At 40.3% G+C, this 17,678-nt stretch overlaps 1 protein-coding gene across 6 annotated transcripts in view; it reads left to right on the top strand.

The window, feature by feature from the left end:
- Positions 1–11,049, top strand: part of SPNS3 (sphingolipid transporter 3 (putative)) — a 30,568-nt gene extending 19,519 nt beyond the window's left edge. For 2 of the 6 annotated variants that reach the window (XM_042791853.1, XM_009970026.3), the window contains exons 10-12: positions 6,369–6,467; positions 9,254–9,422; positions 9,926–10,007. In XM_042791853.1, the coding sequence (XP_042647787.1) occupies positions 6,369–6,467; positions 9,254–9,390 (236 nt within the window). In that variant the 3' untranslated portion in view covers positions 9,391–9,422; positions 9,926–10,007. Of the gene's footprint in view, positions 1–6,368; positions 6,468–9,004; positions 9,088–9,253; positions 9,423–9,925 lie in introns of those variants that run through there. The other 4 variants (XM_042791854.1, XM_032993739.2, XM_032993738.2 and 1 more) reach the window with 3 other exon arrangements.
- The last annotated feature ends 6,629 nt before the right edge of the window (positions 11,050–17,678 follow it).

Raw genomic sequence — 17,678 nt, 5'->3', positions numbered from 1 at the left:
ACAAAGAGTAGAGTACTGTATCACAAATGAGACCCAGACTTTCAACTTTGGAGAATCTTCTGCTGTGGGATCACTGTGTTGCAGGACGGTGGGTGTGACTGTAACCCAAACATTTCAAGCAGGATGCTACCTGAGAGACAGAGATTGTTGAGACAAGTGTGGCATGGGCAAAATGCTGATGCAGTTGGTCCTGATAGAAGGCAAGTAGGGAAACTGTGTAAAGCCATCAGGACGAGTGAGAGAAGACACAAAGGTCAGGGCAAAGCTGAACAGAAATTTCTGACTGTTTCCCACCCTCAGGCTAAGGATGGAAAACCAGTAGCTGAAGAGAGCCTAAGCAAGAGTCACATGAGCATTTTCCAGTTAATGTAATAGTTTTTCATTCCAGTCGAGCTCAAATCTATTTGCAGATTGCTACTGCAAACTCGCCTGACATAATAAATCTTTCATATAAGCTCTTTCATATAAGAACCACAGTGAATGCATTAATATGTAGCAGAACATGCAGCGATACACGATAACATGTCGCACAAGTTTAGGACAGTAAAGACGTGCAGCCTGTGGCTCGTGGAACACAGTTGCCTACAAGGCTGTCGTCATTGCCTGCTACCGCAGGAATTGAAAATTTACAACTGAGGTTGCTGTCACTGTGGTCTTAGTTGCTCAGATACAAATACAACTTGCTTGATAGTCCTAACAGCTAACTAGAAACATGTGGTAGAAAAGCTGAGCCGAGATAAAAGTATCTCTATTATGGTCTTCCATGTAAAGGGATGTGAAAGTATATAGCCAAATGCAGAGCACTGTCTAGTGACAGAAGGGACTAGCTGTGAAGCTCTATAGAACTCTCCTTCCACTGACTTGACCTTGCCTTTTTGACATGAGCCTGTTGATCCTCACACTTCATAGCTTGAAGAATCTTTCTTTACATTATGATTGACATGAAGGAATGAAACAACTTATATTTCCTGATTCTTCAACAAAACACTGCTGATATCATGTTCTCAAGTTACTCTTTCATGGTACTGCTCTCTACATGTAAGTTTTCTGCACTCTGGAATTTTAATAAAAAAAATAATAATTGCAGTCAGCACTAGGGAATTAGTTGTCTGCTTAAAAACTCAGCCAGCAGCAAGAGAGTTTTATTTCTTCTTTGACTCTCAAAGAATGATCAGAAACAATTATCCTATGAGACAAGAACTGTAGCCTTGAAGCAGTGAACAGGTGCAGAAAAACTATCACTGGTTCAATTTTTTTTTTTTTATTTTGCTTCTATTTCAGTTTATTTTGAAATCACTGGGTTTTTGCAACAGAACCAAGTACTATTACAATTAGCATTATTTTTACATCAGTTAGGGCACCATTGAAGGATTTTTTAAAAGTTTTTCAATTTACTTTTCTTTGAACTCTTACATTTGCAGTTTAATTCTCTCCTCTGTCACTGTTAAAGAGGAAGGTGACATCACTGAGTTAGATACTGTTGATGTACGATGGGGAGAGTAAAGTGGGTGATTACTGTCAGGTCTTTCCTTCAGTTCCTTTCTGAACCCATACTGCAAAGTCTGCAAGTTGCTGTGCTTTCATTCAGTTCAGTCACTCAGCTCTCAGCTTGCTTAGGGAATGCTGCGTCACATTGCAGCCTGCAGGAAGTCTGTTGGGAGTGTCATTGCCATCCTGGATCCATGTAAATCCGGAGGAGGAAGTTCTTGTCTCCCAAGTGACTGACACTCCTCATTTGTGTTTATTTTAGAATCTTTTGGTTTAAAGTACAAGCAATATTGCATCAGTTGGCAACAAGTGGGAAGGTGAAGAGTTTGGCGGAGCGGAGCTCTGTAGTGGTGTGTTCCCCCTAAGAGCAGACATTCAGTGTATGGCCATGAATGTTCTTCAGCTTGGATCTGTTGAATTTTAAATGTTGCTTATTGTTTTATCAGAAAAATGGTGGAATTCAGCTGAATTTGTGGATGTCTGCTAATTCAGCAGCAATCTTATTTGAAAGTTGTGTTTCACGCTGCTGAAAACCCATGGGTACAGTGTAATACTGCTATTACATTGGCTGAAGGGTGCCATAGATAACAACAGTAATTTCTCATTTTGCATTGTTTCCTGTGTGAACTGGTAGGATTTCTGATAATGTGGCTGGATTTGCTAATGCATGTTCTTATTTTTGCTGTGAAAATGACTTTTCTTTCATCCCACATGACACTACTAGCCAGACAATGTAGCTAGGAATTCATTTATCCTGCAACCTGTGGAGCTGAAGACAGAGGAAGATGCTGACTGAATGATAAGGACTTTCTTCCTTTGTGGCTAATACATCAAGATGCGTTGCATGTAGCAACCTTTGTGCCTCTTATTCAGCTGTAAGCATGAAGGTATCTACTGTACAATTACAGTCATAATGTGGAAGTGGAGAAGTGCTGTAGCTGCCTTGTTTGCAATACACTGGCTTACTGGGAGGCTGTACATGGAGTGTCCCTTATGAAATATGTTTGCCATCTGTGAGGTGATGGGACTCTGTCTTTTAGGTTTTTGGCAGCTAATAGTGTAGGAGGTGCTGGAACTGGAAGCTAATATGGGGTTTGGGAAGGCTACCAACATGTCCCAGTCTTTGTTTGGAAGTGCCCTGGGAGGTATAGGAGCGTTTACCAGCCTGTGTGTTCCATCTGGTTTTTTAGCTGACAGCTCTGTCACAGTCTGCAGAAGGATCTGTAAAACCTCCAGAGACAGCACGACAGGGTTTGCAAACAATATCTGTTTGGGGCATCCTGCTTATCTGTCAAGGCTTCTGGACTGGGATCTCCTAGGAGATGACAGTGTGTAGGATGTCATCTGCATCGCTGACATGGCATGGGTAACTGGGCAGTCACTGTGGACAGGCTGCATTCTATGGCTATTTCATAGTCCCTGTGTGTGGGAGTGTTTGGTTTCTTATTTTTCTAGTGAATCCTACTGTGCCTTGAGCTCTTGCATATGGCTTCCATTGTGCAGAAGAACCTGAATAATAGCACAGGCAGAGTTTGTATGAGACTCATAACTATAGGAAATGTCCTATCCTTCTCTTCCATTTTTCTTTTTACAGATTTGTTCTATGTGCCTCTTGTAGCTACATATAGGAGATACTAGATAAACGTGGTAAGGAAGTGGTGCAGGGCACTGAGAGAGCAAAAGTGCATTTATCTTTCCTCATGCCTGCAATGCCCACAATATATTAAGTACATGAAAATATTTGATTTGTATTTCTCAAACACAGCCTGTCATTATCAATAAAAGAAAAGAAATCTGAGTCTAGAACAAATGACACGATATCCTTGGAGAGCCAAGAACTGTCAGGTTCCAGTCTGGTACGGTCTGTCATAGCAAGGTCTACTCTCCAAGCTCAGTTTTCTACTGTACTTTCTTTATCTCTCTTTGTGTACAAGAGCCTGTTCCCAAAGTGCAGATGCTCAACTGGTACTCCAGGCACGTTCTGAGAGCAAAATCTGGGTAGACTACCTGCCCTCAGGCTAGGCCAAATTGTGCGATGACCACAGTGAGGAGGAGCTGTTGGACTGTTCCTTCATCACAGGGATGACAAGGATTTCAGCTTCCAGATCAGCCAATCTCACATGACTCTGTTCTTACACTGGCAGAGGACTGGATGCAGTGTGATGGCAACATGACATTAAAGTGCTTTTCTACAACTCTGAAGACATCTCCAAGACATCCCTGTTTTAATATTTATTATTGTTGAAGCACTCTATCTAAATATTCCTAATGAAAAATAAATGTTCCATCCATGGTTAGAAGTACCTACTTTGGAGACACTAGGAATGGAAAGGGATACAGGCTAACTGTATGTGTGCAAAGTAAGGAAGGAGGTTGTGTCTTCTAATAAAACTGCACTGTATAGAGTACTCTTACCGGGTGCAAAGATGCTGTTTTAAGATGCTGAGTGATTTATGTATTCAAGTTTGTGGCCATTTCTGGCTAAGAGGGGCACTGCCAATGTGGACTGGTTCTTGACTGAAACTGGTTGCAATCACGGGTGAGCAGGCTCCCACTGAATGGAATTAATTATACGAGCTCTGGAGAAGCTCCCTCTCTGAACAGAGGAAATTTGGCTGTAGAAAAAAGGACATCCAGCAGGGTGTAAGGCACGTTACTGCTTAGAAGACCCTGGCTACAAGAAGGGTTTGCTAGGCAGAGAGAAGAGGACAGATAGTCAAGTTGACTGTAATTTTTGCTGATTGTGTTGGGCGGAAATCTGTCTATTTTCTTTCTCATTTTAGATCAGATGCTCTGTTAAATATAAATGGGATTCATAGCCTTACTTCCTAAGGAAACAAGATTTACTATAGTCTGTGTCTGCTTTCTCGTTAAGTTTTGAAACCATGGATTTCAACCAAGTTTGATAAAAGATTAGAGACCTCGGGAAGACCTGAGTTCATACAAGCCTTCTGAAAATAGGCGACCTTGCTTAGAAAAATGATCCAAATTGGCACCCCAAAGAAGAGCTTCGTTTTAGGGAAAGACTCTGCAGCACATACATCTTGGCCAACATGAGAGAAAATGGTAGAAAGAGGTTTCTGGGGGAGAAACATAGAACATGAAAACCATAGTAATGGAAAAAGCTTGGCATGATACTTAAACTACAGGATGTAAATCAAACCCACTCAATGAATGGGTTTTTATCAAAATAATGTTTTTGAGGTGCTTTGATTCTATCTGTGCTCCAGTCTTCATACCAAGAATGTATGTCATGCAGATGGGGGCTGCAAGAGGGAAGGGAATGCAGTGCTACAGAATCCCCTGTCAAACCACCCCTGAATGCAAGGCGTTACATTAATACGGTTTATTGTCCTTCATGTTTCTGCATCTGTGCTACAGCTTTGTGCTTTCAGCGTAGTTAAAATGCTGTAACTTACTGGTATGTGTAGATCCTGACTGCATGTGACACTGAAGTATTTTTTGCTCTCATTCTCACAAGTGTAATAATCTTGTTGTCTTGGACTTACCCACCTGTTTTAATGTCCATTAATGCAGTTCCACTTACCCCAAAGATGTGGCATTAATGTTGCTACTTTGATATAACTACATCTTAGTGGTAGGTAAATATTTTATCTAATATTCTAAGGTCTCTTTAAACACAAAGAATGATATTAAAACTCTCATTTAAATGTGAGAGCAGGATCTTTTTTGTTTTTTTTTTTTTTTTTTTCTAAACACAACTTGCCTTTCATGTTAGTGTTTCCTTGCAGGTGGCTTTATAGATGCAATATAGGTTATATACCTTGAGTTTGTCTCTTGGTAAAACACCAGTCACCCTATTAATTAGAGTTTGAGACACTCTAAGTGATGTTCAGATCGGTTTCCAAAAAAATCAAGTTGGAGAATAGAGGACTGGGAGAATAATAAGTTATTTTGTCTCTGATATAAGCAAGTGGTTAGAAAACAAAAGGTATGAAGGTTTAAAATTGTTTCTGTCTCATTCTGACTGTGAATGCTTTCTGCATAAATGTATTATTGAAAGAGAGAGACAGAAATTATATGGAATCATTCTGTATTTCTTGAGGCACAGCTGATCTTCAGTAGCACAGACATAAAGCCCTTATTACCCCAAAATGACTACATTTCATTTTTAAAAATAGCTCTAATATGTGTGATGCTTTTCTGTTTTCTAGATCTGCACCACATCTTCAATTTGTTATTTAAACTGTGTGCAGTCAAAAGCATAATAATTTTGAGGTATTGTTGCTAGAGTAGTTGTATCTCAGGTGCTATATGGTTACAAGCAGCAAACTCCTACTGTCAACGCTGTCATCAAAGCACCATCAACCACCTCCTGGTCTGACAGGTTGGGCCCCCTCCCTCTGTCTTCACATGGTCTGAAGGGTCTCAGCTGGCATCCTTTATAGCCACGGCAGCTCCTTCAGGTTCCAGGTATCCCAGTTTCCCCTCAGCAGCCTAGACCAGTGTCATCAGAGATTGTTCTCAGAGGCTGTGAGTGCTGAATCTCCTTATTGGTAAATCAGTATGACTGCAAGGGTTACTGGCTAGAGGTTTCTGCTAGTTGCATGGCCACGTGAGTCCGTACAAACTTCTGTGAGCCTGCAAATGCAGGCAGGGGAGTCGTGGTTTTTCTACTTCATTGTTAATCCCCCCTTGTGTGTTGCTTTCTTTAATGTTTTTTTCCTCAACAAAACATCCAGTGTACTCTTTTGCTCAGGATTACTTCTCTGTCTCCAAACTTGTAACCAGTGTTTGAATATGAAATACATAAAAATTAATATATTAATCTCTCTAGTATGTCATATCAGTAGTAGTTGGCCATTTATGACATTTACTCTGTTAATATTCATTCTCTTGTGGGTTGTGTTTTGTTTCAGTATGTTGTGACACCAAGACGGCAGTCTACAGCTATTGCTCTGCAGATTTTGGTGAGCCATTTGCTGGGAGACGCAGGCAGCCCATATCTCATTGGGATTGTAAGTGAATTTTCTGTTTATTGAGCTTTCCTTAGGGTAAAATTTTTAGAAACTGAAAGACAGACACCCACAGAATTGCAGCCACTTCCTGGTCCAAAACTAGAAATTGCTCAAATTGGTGGCCTTGATACTAGAACACAGAGACATTTTTCTAAACATATTTACTTGCGTGCAACTTCTGGTCCTGTGATACTGCAGGTATGTAGCATATAATCCTATACCTTTACCTTTAGGTGTGAGTAGTTCCATACAGTGTGTAGAAACTGATTTTAAATTTGCAAACTCCTATATTTTTGAAGGCATACATTCTTGCAAAGACAATGTCATGGGTATTGTACTTGGATTTAAGCACTTCCTGCTAAGTTTGTGAGGAGTTTTATGGATATTAATCAAATACCGTAAAGCGTAAGGCTCTTAGCTCAAGTCTTAAAGATTGGAATCTTGCAATTGGTCAATGGTCTCTTGAAAATCAGGACGATAGTGGCTGCAGTGGTTACCTTTTGATACTACTTGGCATTCAAAGCTCTGGTCTCAAATTACCTTAACCTTGGATTCACATATTGCTTGAGACCTTATTTCTCTGCCCTCCCTATATTTACTTAAACTTAGATGCTTCTGGACAAAGCAGCCTAATACTGTTTTTTCCTTGCACTTCATTTGTTTTACTTCCAGTGGATGATATCTGTCAGTGTTGTTTCCATCCTTCATTATTTTTTATTTAAGACACAGTAATTCTGCACACAGTAGCTAAATGATTACCCACTTTGATTTTTCTGCTTTACTGGACATGGGAGAGAGAGTGAGTCGTCGTTGTTTTAAAGTTTTGTGTATATGGAAGTTTAAGATATTCACCTCAGGAATATCTGTTCTTTCTCTGTCACATGTTAACAGTGCTAGGGTTAGACAGGGCCAGACAGAAATGCCGGAGTGAGCTGTGCCTGTAGGCACAGCTGCTGCTGGTCCAGCCAGGCACGAGATCCCCCTTGTCCTCCACTGGGTGAAAAGAAGAGTCTCAACTGTGTCATCTGTCTGTCAAACAGCCTTCTCTCACTGAGAGATTCCTCCTGCTGGCTCTTTTTTTTTTTTTTTTGGCAAATGAAGAGACCACTTTGCTCATTGGTGTGTATTATGAAACTATTGCCCGTTCACTGATTTGGCTGTATGCATGGGTGAACATAGTAACTGAGTCCCCTGTGTCATGAAAAATGGCTGAAATGATATGCAAAAACGGGAGGTATCGTAAAAGCTGAAATGTCTTGTGCATTCTCCTTTTGACTACTCTTGATTTATGCTTCCTGCCTGAAAGATTAAAATGTTTGTATCTCTTACCCACTGTTCTTTGCCATCTTTGAGGCACAGGCAGAATTGAGGCTTCCTGTTGGGTGTGCTGCTGCATCCTGCTAGTAACTGTGCAGAATACTTCTTATGCAGTACCTTGCGTGCAGTTGCCCTAAATAGCAGCTAATCGAAAAGTGTGAAGACAAAAAAAGCTTATCCAGATGAGATTAATCTCAGGTAATCTTGCAACTTTGCAAAGAACAGAAACAATAAATCCAGGAATAAAACTGCTGTATGTCCAAATGAGGTCCTATGCAATGAACACAATGTTGTCTTCTGGAATGCTTCTGTGAACCAATACACCAATGCTGCCCATGTCTGCTGTTGATTAAACAATGAATCGTCTGCATTCATGTCTTGCCATTGTTTACTAACCTGCTTCAGCTAACCCTTTAGCTTAAAAACTGGCTGGAGGGTCAGGGAGTAGTCTTTTCAGAGTCTGTTTTTCTTCCCTCTGCACTCCAGAGATTTTCTTACTAGTCGTTTTAAAATTAAATTCATTACGTTTGTATTTTGGCCATTATGCTTGCTGTAGTCCCTAGGTGCCCATTTAGAGTTGATCTTGCACTTATCTGCCTAAACTGTCATAAATAATCATACTAAATCCAGCAAAGGTTGAAGAGTCTCGTATTTGTGTATTTCAAGTCACATAGTGTATTCTAACCATCAAGAACAAATGTGGGAATAAAAATGACTGCATTCAACATTCATCTTTTTGTTTATGCTAAGAAGAGATTTTAAGTTCCTGGGTTGTACTGAATCTTATTGAATTTCTTGAAATACAGCTTTTCTTTCTGTCTACAAAAATAAAATCCATGTGCATCATTTATAGCTTTTACAACCTCATCCTTCAGCCAGTGCACAAAGCAGCTGCCTGGTATCTTCTTCTTCCCAGTTCCTCATAATGTCACTCCATGACTCCTCGAATGCCTCTGGCTCAAAAGCAGACTCCACTCTTGTCTCAAATTAATTTCCAGCTCTTCCCTTTTTAATGAGTGTTGCTGCTTGTGCCTGAACTCATGCTAGCCCCCTGTTTCTATCCAGTTGATGCCGATTAGGGAGGTATAAAGTTATCAAATAACATCAATAAATGATAAAGGTCATTGCCAAATGTCTGTCCTGTGCTAGCTACCTGGAAATGGGCTAGAAAATGATAAAATGAGTTAATGCTTACCAAACATTATAAACATTGGTTGCAGTATTTCCTACTCTTGTGACTGGAGGCACTGAAGGTGTAAAAGAACATGAGATTCCTTGACCAAACAGAAGCTGGACAGCAGTGAAGTACAGGCCTACTCGGTACTGGGTTTGACAGACTTTGGTAGCAGGATTTTCGACCCCATCTGCACGGTTTTATTCTTCTCAAGCACCACGTTGTAAACAGTCTGTTTAAACCAAGAGAGGAGGATGATGTTATCCCAGATTAATGAGTCTCATTCACTCCCTAGATCTCCAATGCTATCCAGGCCAAGAATGCTCCCTCATTCCAGTGGAGTTTCTGGAGCATGCAGTACAGCTTTATCGTGTGTGCTTTTGTTGGTGTCTTTGGAGGAGGTTTTTTCTTCCTGACATCTTTCTGCATTGAGGAAGATCGTAAAGAAGCAGAGAGGCTTTGAGGTTTCTATATGTCTTTATAACTTTTAAACCTGTATCTGATTGCTTTCCTGTTTTAACACTAGCCATAATATTGGCTCTGTAAAGTTAAAACACAAATGTCTGCATTATGTTAATACTACGTTAGTTTCTATAAAAAAATAAAGGCAAAATCCCAGCAGAGTCTCAGATTAAACAAACCTCCCATCTTGAGCAAAACAGACTGCAGAACACACAAGGATCAGGGAAGTGCTATTAGTGACACCTTCAAAATGTGGCAGTATGTGGAGGTAATAAAATAGCTTTACTGTAAAGCACCATTACAGACCTCATGGAAGGGAGGGCGGTTCTTTTTCTACTCTGGTCTTTCTGAGCCCAGTAGAACCAGCCCTAGCTCTCTGTAATACTTCTCCCTCTTCCCTGAAAGAAGTCATATTCAAAGTGTAAAAGACTTAAAACCTGTTGAATCAGACAGAACACTGTCCTCAATCACCGAGATTCTTACAACTTCCTTCTTGGTTTTCTAGGTACCAGAAATTAACGCTGTCTTTCAAATGAAGATGAACTCTGGGGCAAGATTTGCAAAGAAGAAAAGAATATCCTCCCCTTTTTCTTTCCATTTTGCTTAATGAGATACAGCTAGAGAAAAGGCCAAATAACAATTCCTCCATATGGCAGAAAATCCTGCATACTGACTTTTTTCGATGCTTTTGACTGTGAGTCAAAAATTTCTACTGCATTGGCATATGGCAACCCTCCCCCGTCTGCAAAACAGGCACAAGTATTCTGTGGAGCTGGGGAGCTCCAGAAGGTAGTGTATAGAGCTGTTACAGGCACAACTGCTAACCTAAACAAGACAGTAGCATTTAAGGCAGAATGTCTCGTAGAGATTAGGAAAGGAGGCCTATGAATTCTCAGCAGGATAAGATTTGCCAATAGAATTTGGAAAACGTAGATAGTACAAAAAGTGTTTTCAGTTGTCTGAAATGACCAAGAGAAGCAGAAACTACCAAAGTCAGTGTCAGATTCAGGAGTGGAGAGCTGTGGTCATTTTATATGTTAATGACCTCTTTCTAATCCTTTGAGGCTTTTCAGCGTATCCTCAGGCCTTGGGTATCTCCTCTAGTGACTGAACAGTGGTAGCTGTAAAACCACTTAAATATAAGTATCCATTTGAGCTCTTATCTCTGAAGTGCTTAAGACTTTGGATGTAGTATCTATTGTCGTAAGATCATGCCAGGTGCCAAACAGGACATGATTAGTGTAGCCAACTTTCATTGTTTGACATGGTGTAGTTCCAGCAGCACCTTAAAGCTAATGCCTGAGGAAGATATTAGCAAGTGAATGTGAAGTATTATGAATCTTGCCTGATTCTCCCAGGAAACTGTAAGGATCATAAAGCACAATATTCCTGTAATGACTGTGAATATCTAATATCATTATAAATAGCATAATTCAGGAACTGCAGGTTTTTGTTTCTCCCTCTCTCTCCCCCATTTAAAAAAAAAATCTGTTCTGAAACCTGTCTTAAACCCAGGTAGTGAAATTTGGCCAGAGCTTATGCCATTATGGGAAATAATAGAGAAACTTTTTTGTGATACTCAGTAAGACTGTAATAATTGCCTTTAAAATAAAAATTGGTATTCTGAAAGACTGAGAAAATTTTTCTGGTTGTAAAAACTAGCCAGAGCCGTTGTACCACTGACTTTTTGGAAATTCATGTTGTGCCAGAGAACCTGTGTCCAAACAAGGGATTTTTACTATTGGATATGGATGCACCAGCCTATAGAGGTCCTAAGTGTTCATCTTAACATTTTTCAGGCAATTTTTTAAGCTACCTGGTAGCAATGTTTGGACTGAAACTTCTTGCTTATAGTCATCAGACCTGGTGAAATTTGTAGCATTTGCCCTCCAGCTAGAGGGACAGCAGTGCACTTTGTGCCAATGCCTCGCTGTAGGATGAAATTGGGAGGTCTAAAAAGATTCTTGAAGGCCTTCTCAACTCACTGCACACTTGAGGTTGGGCTTGCAAGAAGCTGAGGTTCATCTGGTATGCTGTTACTGTACCACATGTGCTGTTTGCCAATAACCGTATAGCTCTGGCAAACAGCTCCTTTGTCAAAAAGTTAAATTCTGAGGTAAGGTGAAATTCACCAGTGCAGTATATTGTACAGCAGTACCTTCACCAGGTATCATTTAACGTTACATCACTCTATGCCCAGAAACAGATAGAAGAGTTCTGGTGCACATCAGTATTTCAGACCATAAAATTATTCTGATTTCATTTAATTCTATACTTGCTGGTGACAACAGTGCCAGGTCCTTCCTTATTATTTTATCAGAATTTCTCAGAAGCTGCATGTAAGTTTACCACCATAAAGATTTTCATTGTGCTTCAAGTCTCTTGTACACAATATATAGACTTGTATATTATGTACAGCCTAATTCTGAAATTGTCTGGGAACATTAGTACTAGGTAATGATTTGATTTTGGTAAAGAAATCATTTTATAAGGTATCCTGATACTATTAAAGGTGTTGAGCTTGGATTTACAGAGCTCTGAGGATCAGTAATAAATTCTACCTTCTGTTGGCAAACTCTAGAGATAAAGTTTGCAATTGCTAAAATTATTGGCAGCTGCAACCCAGATGCCCCCAACACCACAGCCGATTCCTTGAAACTCAGGCAGACAGGTCAAGATCTTAAGAATCATTTTTCCTGTTATTCAGCTATGGCAGGATTTAAGCAGCTTGATAGTACTTCTCTATTGGTATGTTCATGATTTGCCCTGTAAACAGATGATCTATTTATCACTTTTATTAAGTCAGCATTAAATTCTTCTTTAAAAAAAATAAAATTATCAGAAACCGTATCTGGAATAGTGCGGAGGCATGCATTTGATATATGAGCAAGAGATGCCAAATGCTGTTCTGTAGATGGTACATGAAGTCTGTGACAAACTCATTCCTACTCCTACTCTTCTCTCCTTTGTGAAAGTCAGTGCCTAGAAATTAGCAGGATCACGCTGACTATTTCAATTCTGTCTTTTCAAATGCTTCTCTCTTTTCTTTGTAATGTAAGGGGAGAAGACTTTTATCTTTGTTACATTTTTTTTCTGCATTTTAGAAAGCCTAACATCCAAGCCAAGAAGTAGGATGCTCTGAGCTGTGCCTGGGCTTCCCTGGAGCTGTGCCGTCCTCTGTCTTGCTGAGAACTGCTGACGTAGAGGTTATGCAGAGGTGCAGTGCCTGTGTGAAGCAGCCCTGCGAGGCTCTGTCTCCAAAGCAGGGAAGCTGTTCCCATCATCTCTTTGGCCCTGTGTCTTAAATAAAGATAAATCTTCCTCAGTAGGATACGTAAAAGGAGTAGAGTTTCTCAAAATTTTCTGCGTGTCTTGAATTTGCTTATTAGGTGGCATCAGATTCTGTACTGAGGGGTTAACACAACAGTTTCTTAGTGCTGGAGGGGGCTCTTGTGCACTGTAGCTATTTAAGACATTACACTTTTTGCATGCTGTCAAAAACCTATATTAGAGAAAGTCCCGGAGTCCTGTCACACAGCCAGCAAAGGAACAAAAGTCCTCCTTAGGCATCAGTTGAAGTACCAGTTGTTTTCTATGGTTCCAACAGAGTAGAAGTAAGAAAAAGACGGAGGGCTTAAAGAAGTTACTAAATTTCCTGCTCAGTCTAGATTGGAAAGAGCTGATGCAGGAAGCTGCTGGTCTACTGAGACAGTTTGTTCTGCAACATTCAAGCTGCTTGGAATCTGTTCCCTTCTACCAAATGACTGACAATCAAACAAAGTGACAGAACTTGTATTTTCTGTAGCTGTTTATATATTCTGCTCCTACCTTTAACATTTCTTCTTTGCTCTTTCCAATCAAAATAGTGGGCAAGAGGTACTTTGGAACAGCTCCAAAAGGTGTGATTTTGTAAGTCCATTCAGGCAATGATTTTGATCTTTTCCTCCCCTTCATTCCCCAAAGCAGGGACAGGTGATTGGTACTGACCTTTAGTGCTGTTTATGTGGATATTTTTTAAACAAGTTTTAGAACTCTGCTTGGCATATAAATTGCCTTCAGATTCATGATTATTTCCAGCTTCTGCTAAATGCCTGTAAGAGCATCAAGTGGGCTGGACATGTCTAAGATACAACAGTACCATGGTGTATAACTGCTGCTCCAGAGTGATTCCTTCCACCAGGGATGGCATGTGTGATTGCTATCAGCAGCATTTTAATTGTCAGAGACGTTTCATGTAACTTTTTCTTGCCCTCCCCCTCTCCTTCGCAGACAAGTAGCCCTGTGCACTGCTCCTGAAAAGGGTTTCACTGCACCTAAGAAATCTTTCTGTACTGTGGCTGAAAGTGTGTAGATGGCAGACCACAGCTTTCGAGGCTACAGATTTATATATTCTGTCTAGGCAGCTCTAGCCTAAGAAGATCTTGTGTTTTATTCCTCTTTGCGCTAATCACTTGTGCAGCTGACTTGTTTTTTTGCAAAATATTTTGCAGAACAGCTGTGATCCTTTATAATGCTACTGACGTAGCCATAGGTGTCAACAGTGTCATTTAGCTTCGGAAAAAAGGGTCAGGGTTGCTGCTGTCATTCTGAGGGATCTGTGCTGAGCCTGGATCAGTTTTGACAGCACCAACTCCAATGGCTGTTTTACTAACTCATTCCTAACTTCCACTGAAGAAGACTTTAGCACCTTCATAGGTGGCCTGTGTCAGTACTCCATCAGTGACAAATTGGCAGTTTCCCCCCTACTATTCTATTGCAGAATAATTGGCTGAATTCTGTCTTGCTCATCTCCCCTGCACTTCCCTTCCCTTGTACTCCCTCCGTTGTCTAGTGGCTAGAGATGCACCTGGTGCCTTTATCATTAGGTATATATGTTGTCTTAATTTAGAATCTGTACAATAATTAACTGATTCCTGTTTGGAAAATAAGCTAAGAGTAGACACTGTCCACCTGACAACAGCATAATATGAGTACAGAAAGGGCAGATCAGCCAGATTTATGCTGTATCTGACATGAGTTTTTCTTAGCAGTAGATCCATTATCTCTGCTTTTTTACCTTCCCCTCCTCACACTAAAATGCAGACGCAGTGTCTGTAGAAATAAATTCTGAAATAACAGAGAAACCTAAAAATCCCGCACTAGCCCAAAATCTTTACAGCAAAGGTTTCTGCAGAGACCCTTCTGCTGTTCTGCAAATATCGTTCACTCTTCAGGCCTCCTTCAAGTACTGGCTTCTGCTACTCTGGCTGCAATACTGCAAGTTACCGCTGGCTGTGAGGGTGCCCAGCACCTGGCGAGAAGTCACCTCCTCCCTTGAGATAGATAGACAGAAAAAAGCCATGAAAGAACAATGTCTGTGAGTCCCTGCCAAGTTGTGCTGGCACTCAAGTAGCTGGAACTGGCGGGATTCCATTACAAGAGAACCACTGGTTTCATCTCAGTTCTATAATTATCCTTATTGTTATCCAATAAAGCCTTGGAAAGGTTCTTAGAAAGCTTTTTGTTTATAAGGGAAAGAAAGGTTGGTATGACAAGACTCTTGATCCTAATGCTGTATTGCTGGCAAAACTGTGTTCATCTCGCTTTGTGCACTTTAATGTTTTCCTAACAGTTTTGTTATTAGTATGTAAATTGACTACATATCCTGCAGTAATAAAATGGTGTAATTTTGAGAGATTAAGTAAGTGCTGTCAAATCCCATTGCAGAAAAGTACTTTGTAAATGCACTGTTAAATGTGTACAGATTTGAAATGTGACTAAATGCCAGTAGGCCTAACCCTGCTAGAGGAGGGCTCGAGAAATGGACACTGTCTCTGTAAAATCAGGATTCTATACAGTGAATAAATCTGATTTGTACAGGGCTTGGCTCATCTTGTGGTACTAAGATCTGACTTTATCTGCTCATATACAGTGGTGGGGTTTTTTCTACAGTTAATATTTTTATATATTATTATGAAAAATGCTTTTAAATTGAATTGAAAGGTAAATTCATGTATTCATGAACAGTTTTCTTTTCAGTATTTAATGTGTTGGGCAGCAGGCTTGAAACTGATGTAAAAAGGATGAAGGTAACCATTTTTGAATGTACTGACTTCAAGCCACTATTTAATTCCACCATAATGTACCCTAGGAAGTGGCCTGACTTTTTCTTTCTTTATTCCATTTTGTCGGAGAGCCTTGCATCCCTCTGTTCCTAATGAAGGCGGTCTGAGCAGCTGTGTGTTCAATACTGAAGAAAATCAGGCCATTTACTTAAAGACTTAATTATGGGTTTAGAAGCCTAATCTTAGGCACCTAATTTTTGAAGTCTTGGTTGTATGCATTTTTTTTTCAGGAATGTTTCTATCCTGCTAAATGAGAACATCACTTAAAGAAATGCAGGTCTGTGAGTACATCTTAATCTTCAGTCTGGTAGATATTGCAACTCTTAATGTCTTCATAGCTTTTTGCCTTTATAGTTTACACTTTCAGTGAATTAACTTGTTCTTTGTGTGTATTGACAACCCATCACAGAGAAGGGTGACGCAGGGTGGCAGCCCACCACTGCAGTTGGTATGTCAGAGCTGGGAGCAGCCAGAGCTGTGGTAAAAGGGGACATGAAGTAAAAAAGGACACCTGAGTTCTTGCTGAGAACATTTCCTCAGTAAAACCAGCATGTTTCTTCTACCCATTTGGATAACTCTGTGGATTCATCTGGTAGTGAAATAAAATGCAGATCACAGCATAAAGGAACAAATTCCCTATCTCTGATTTTTAAGAGCATTGAAAGAAGACTTGTGGTATGATGTAAGAGAGGTATGTGTATGAGCATAGAGGTGAAGAGGAGAGGAAAAAAGCAATCCACTTTTTTTAATAATAAACATATTAGTTTGATTATGGTATTGATAATGATGAGAGATGGTTCACCTAGAGGATGGTTAATGGCAGCTAGATAGAGTTTAAGCAATATCTTATCCTAGAAAATTATGTGCATGATCTGATTTTTACCACAAAAGCCTCTGCAAGCCAGCAGTCTCTATTAGTCATCCTTCCAATTAATCTGGGTAACCTAGGATAATTCAATGGGAATTGCATGGTAAACTCCCGAGCAAGGGAATTATTCTTCTTTGGCCTTTTGCTTGCCTGGAAGTTATGGAAGACAGAGCTGCTTGCCTGATCTGTAAGGTGAGGAGGCATAGCTCCTAAAGAATATTGCAGTTCTATTTTAAGAATTGTTTTAATTTGGCATCAGATATGCGTATCTCCAACCTATTAACCTGGTCACACGGTGTGGTCTGATCCTCCTCTAATAGCGTGTGATTAAATGTGATTCATCACCATCTCTGCTAAGCGCATGCAAGTGGGAGAACGTTGGTAGTGAAGCAGATGCAGTTATTTTCATACCAGCTGCTTTATCCTGTAAATTTAGTTTGTATTGTTAAACGCTGTCATATTGTCTTAGGGGGTCTGTGTCTCCTGATTTAGTGCGATGACTAATGTTCTTTGCTGCACTTTACCAGAGGCTCAAAGTGCTACAGGAAAGGATGAGACTGACTGAAACAACAGGACTGAAGCACGGACATCAGTGGCTTCGGAGAAGTCAGTTATCTTTGTCTGGGGGAGAAGGAAATTTTCATGCTTACTGGTGTTGCCTGGACTTGCCAACTTTATTAAGGAGCATTTATCTTTTTTTAAGGGCAAGGTATGGGAGGAGAGGGGGAAAATTTACATTTGCTGATGTTCCATAAAAAGTAAATGTTTAACCAAAAAAAGAATAGCTTGTTTAAGTGAAGAGAGATCTAGCAGGGAGCCTAGAAAGAGGTGTGGCCACAGGTTGGGTCTGGTTCGACAAGTGATTGGCTTTTTTGTGATCCCAACAATTCCAAAGCAGACTTCTTTAACTATAAGTAAGTACATTTAGCTTCTTGAGTTGTGAACTTGCCTTAAAACCAAGCTGAGCTGCCTACTGTAAGGTGCCTATTTTTCTTCCTGATGTGAGAGATGTCTGCCCTCCAATGATGCAGCAGAGGCACGAGAAAAGGATCTAAATGCCTCCTCCTCCTTCCAAGCTTTAGACTTTATTTCTAATGGCCCTGGAAAGGCAGTGTTAAAACTCATTTGTTCTGAGGCAGCATTCAACAGAGGGGCTGTAGTACCTGATTTCCAGTGAGTACCCGCATATGTCAGACATGTTGTACATGCTGAAGGCAATGGAGATTGCCAGAGAGACAGTTCAAGCTGTATTCTCAGTCAGGCTTTACTCTGTCCTATCCTCCACT

Source organism: Tyto alba, unplaced genomic scaffold, assembly GCF_018691265.1.
Source record: "Tyto alba isolate M040663 unplaced genomic scaffold, T.alba_DEE_v4.0 Super-Scaffold_19, whole genome shotgun sequence".
Lineage (NCBI taxonomy): Eukaryota > Metazoa > Chordata > Aves > Strigiformes > Tytonidae > Tyto > Tyto alba.
The sequence above is the reverse complement of the archived record's forward strand: the minus strand, read 5'-3'. Positions and strand labels throughout refer to the sequence as shown.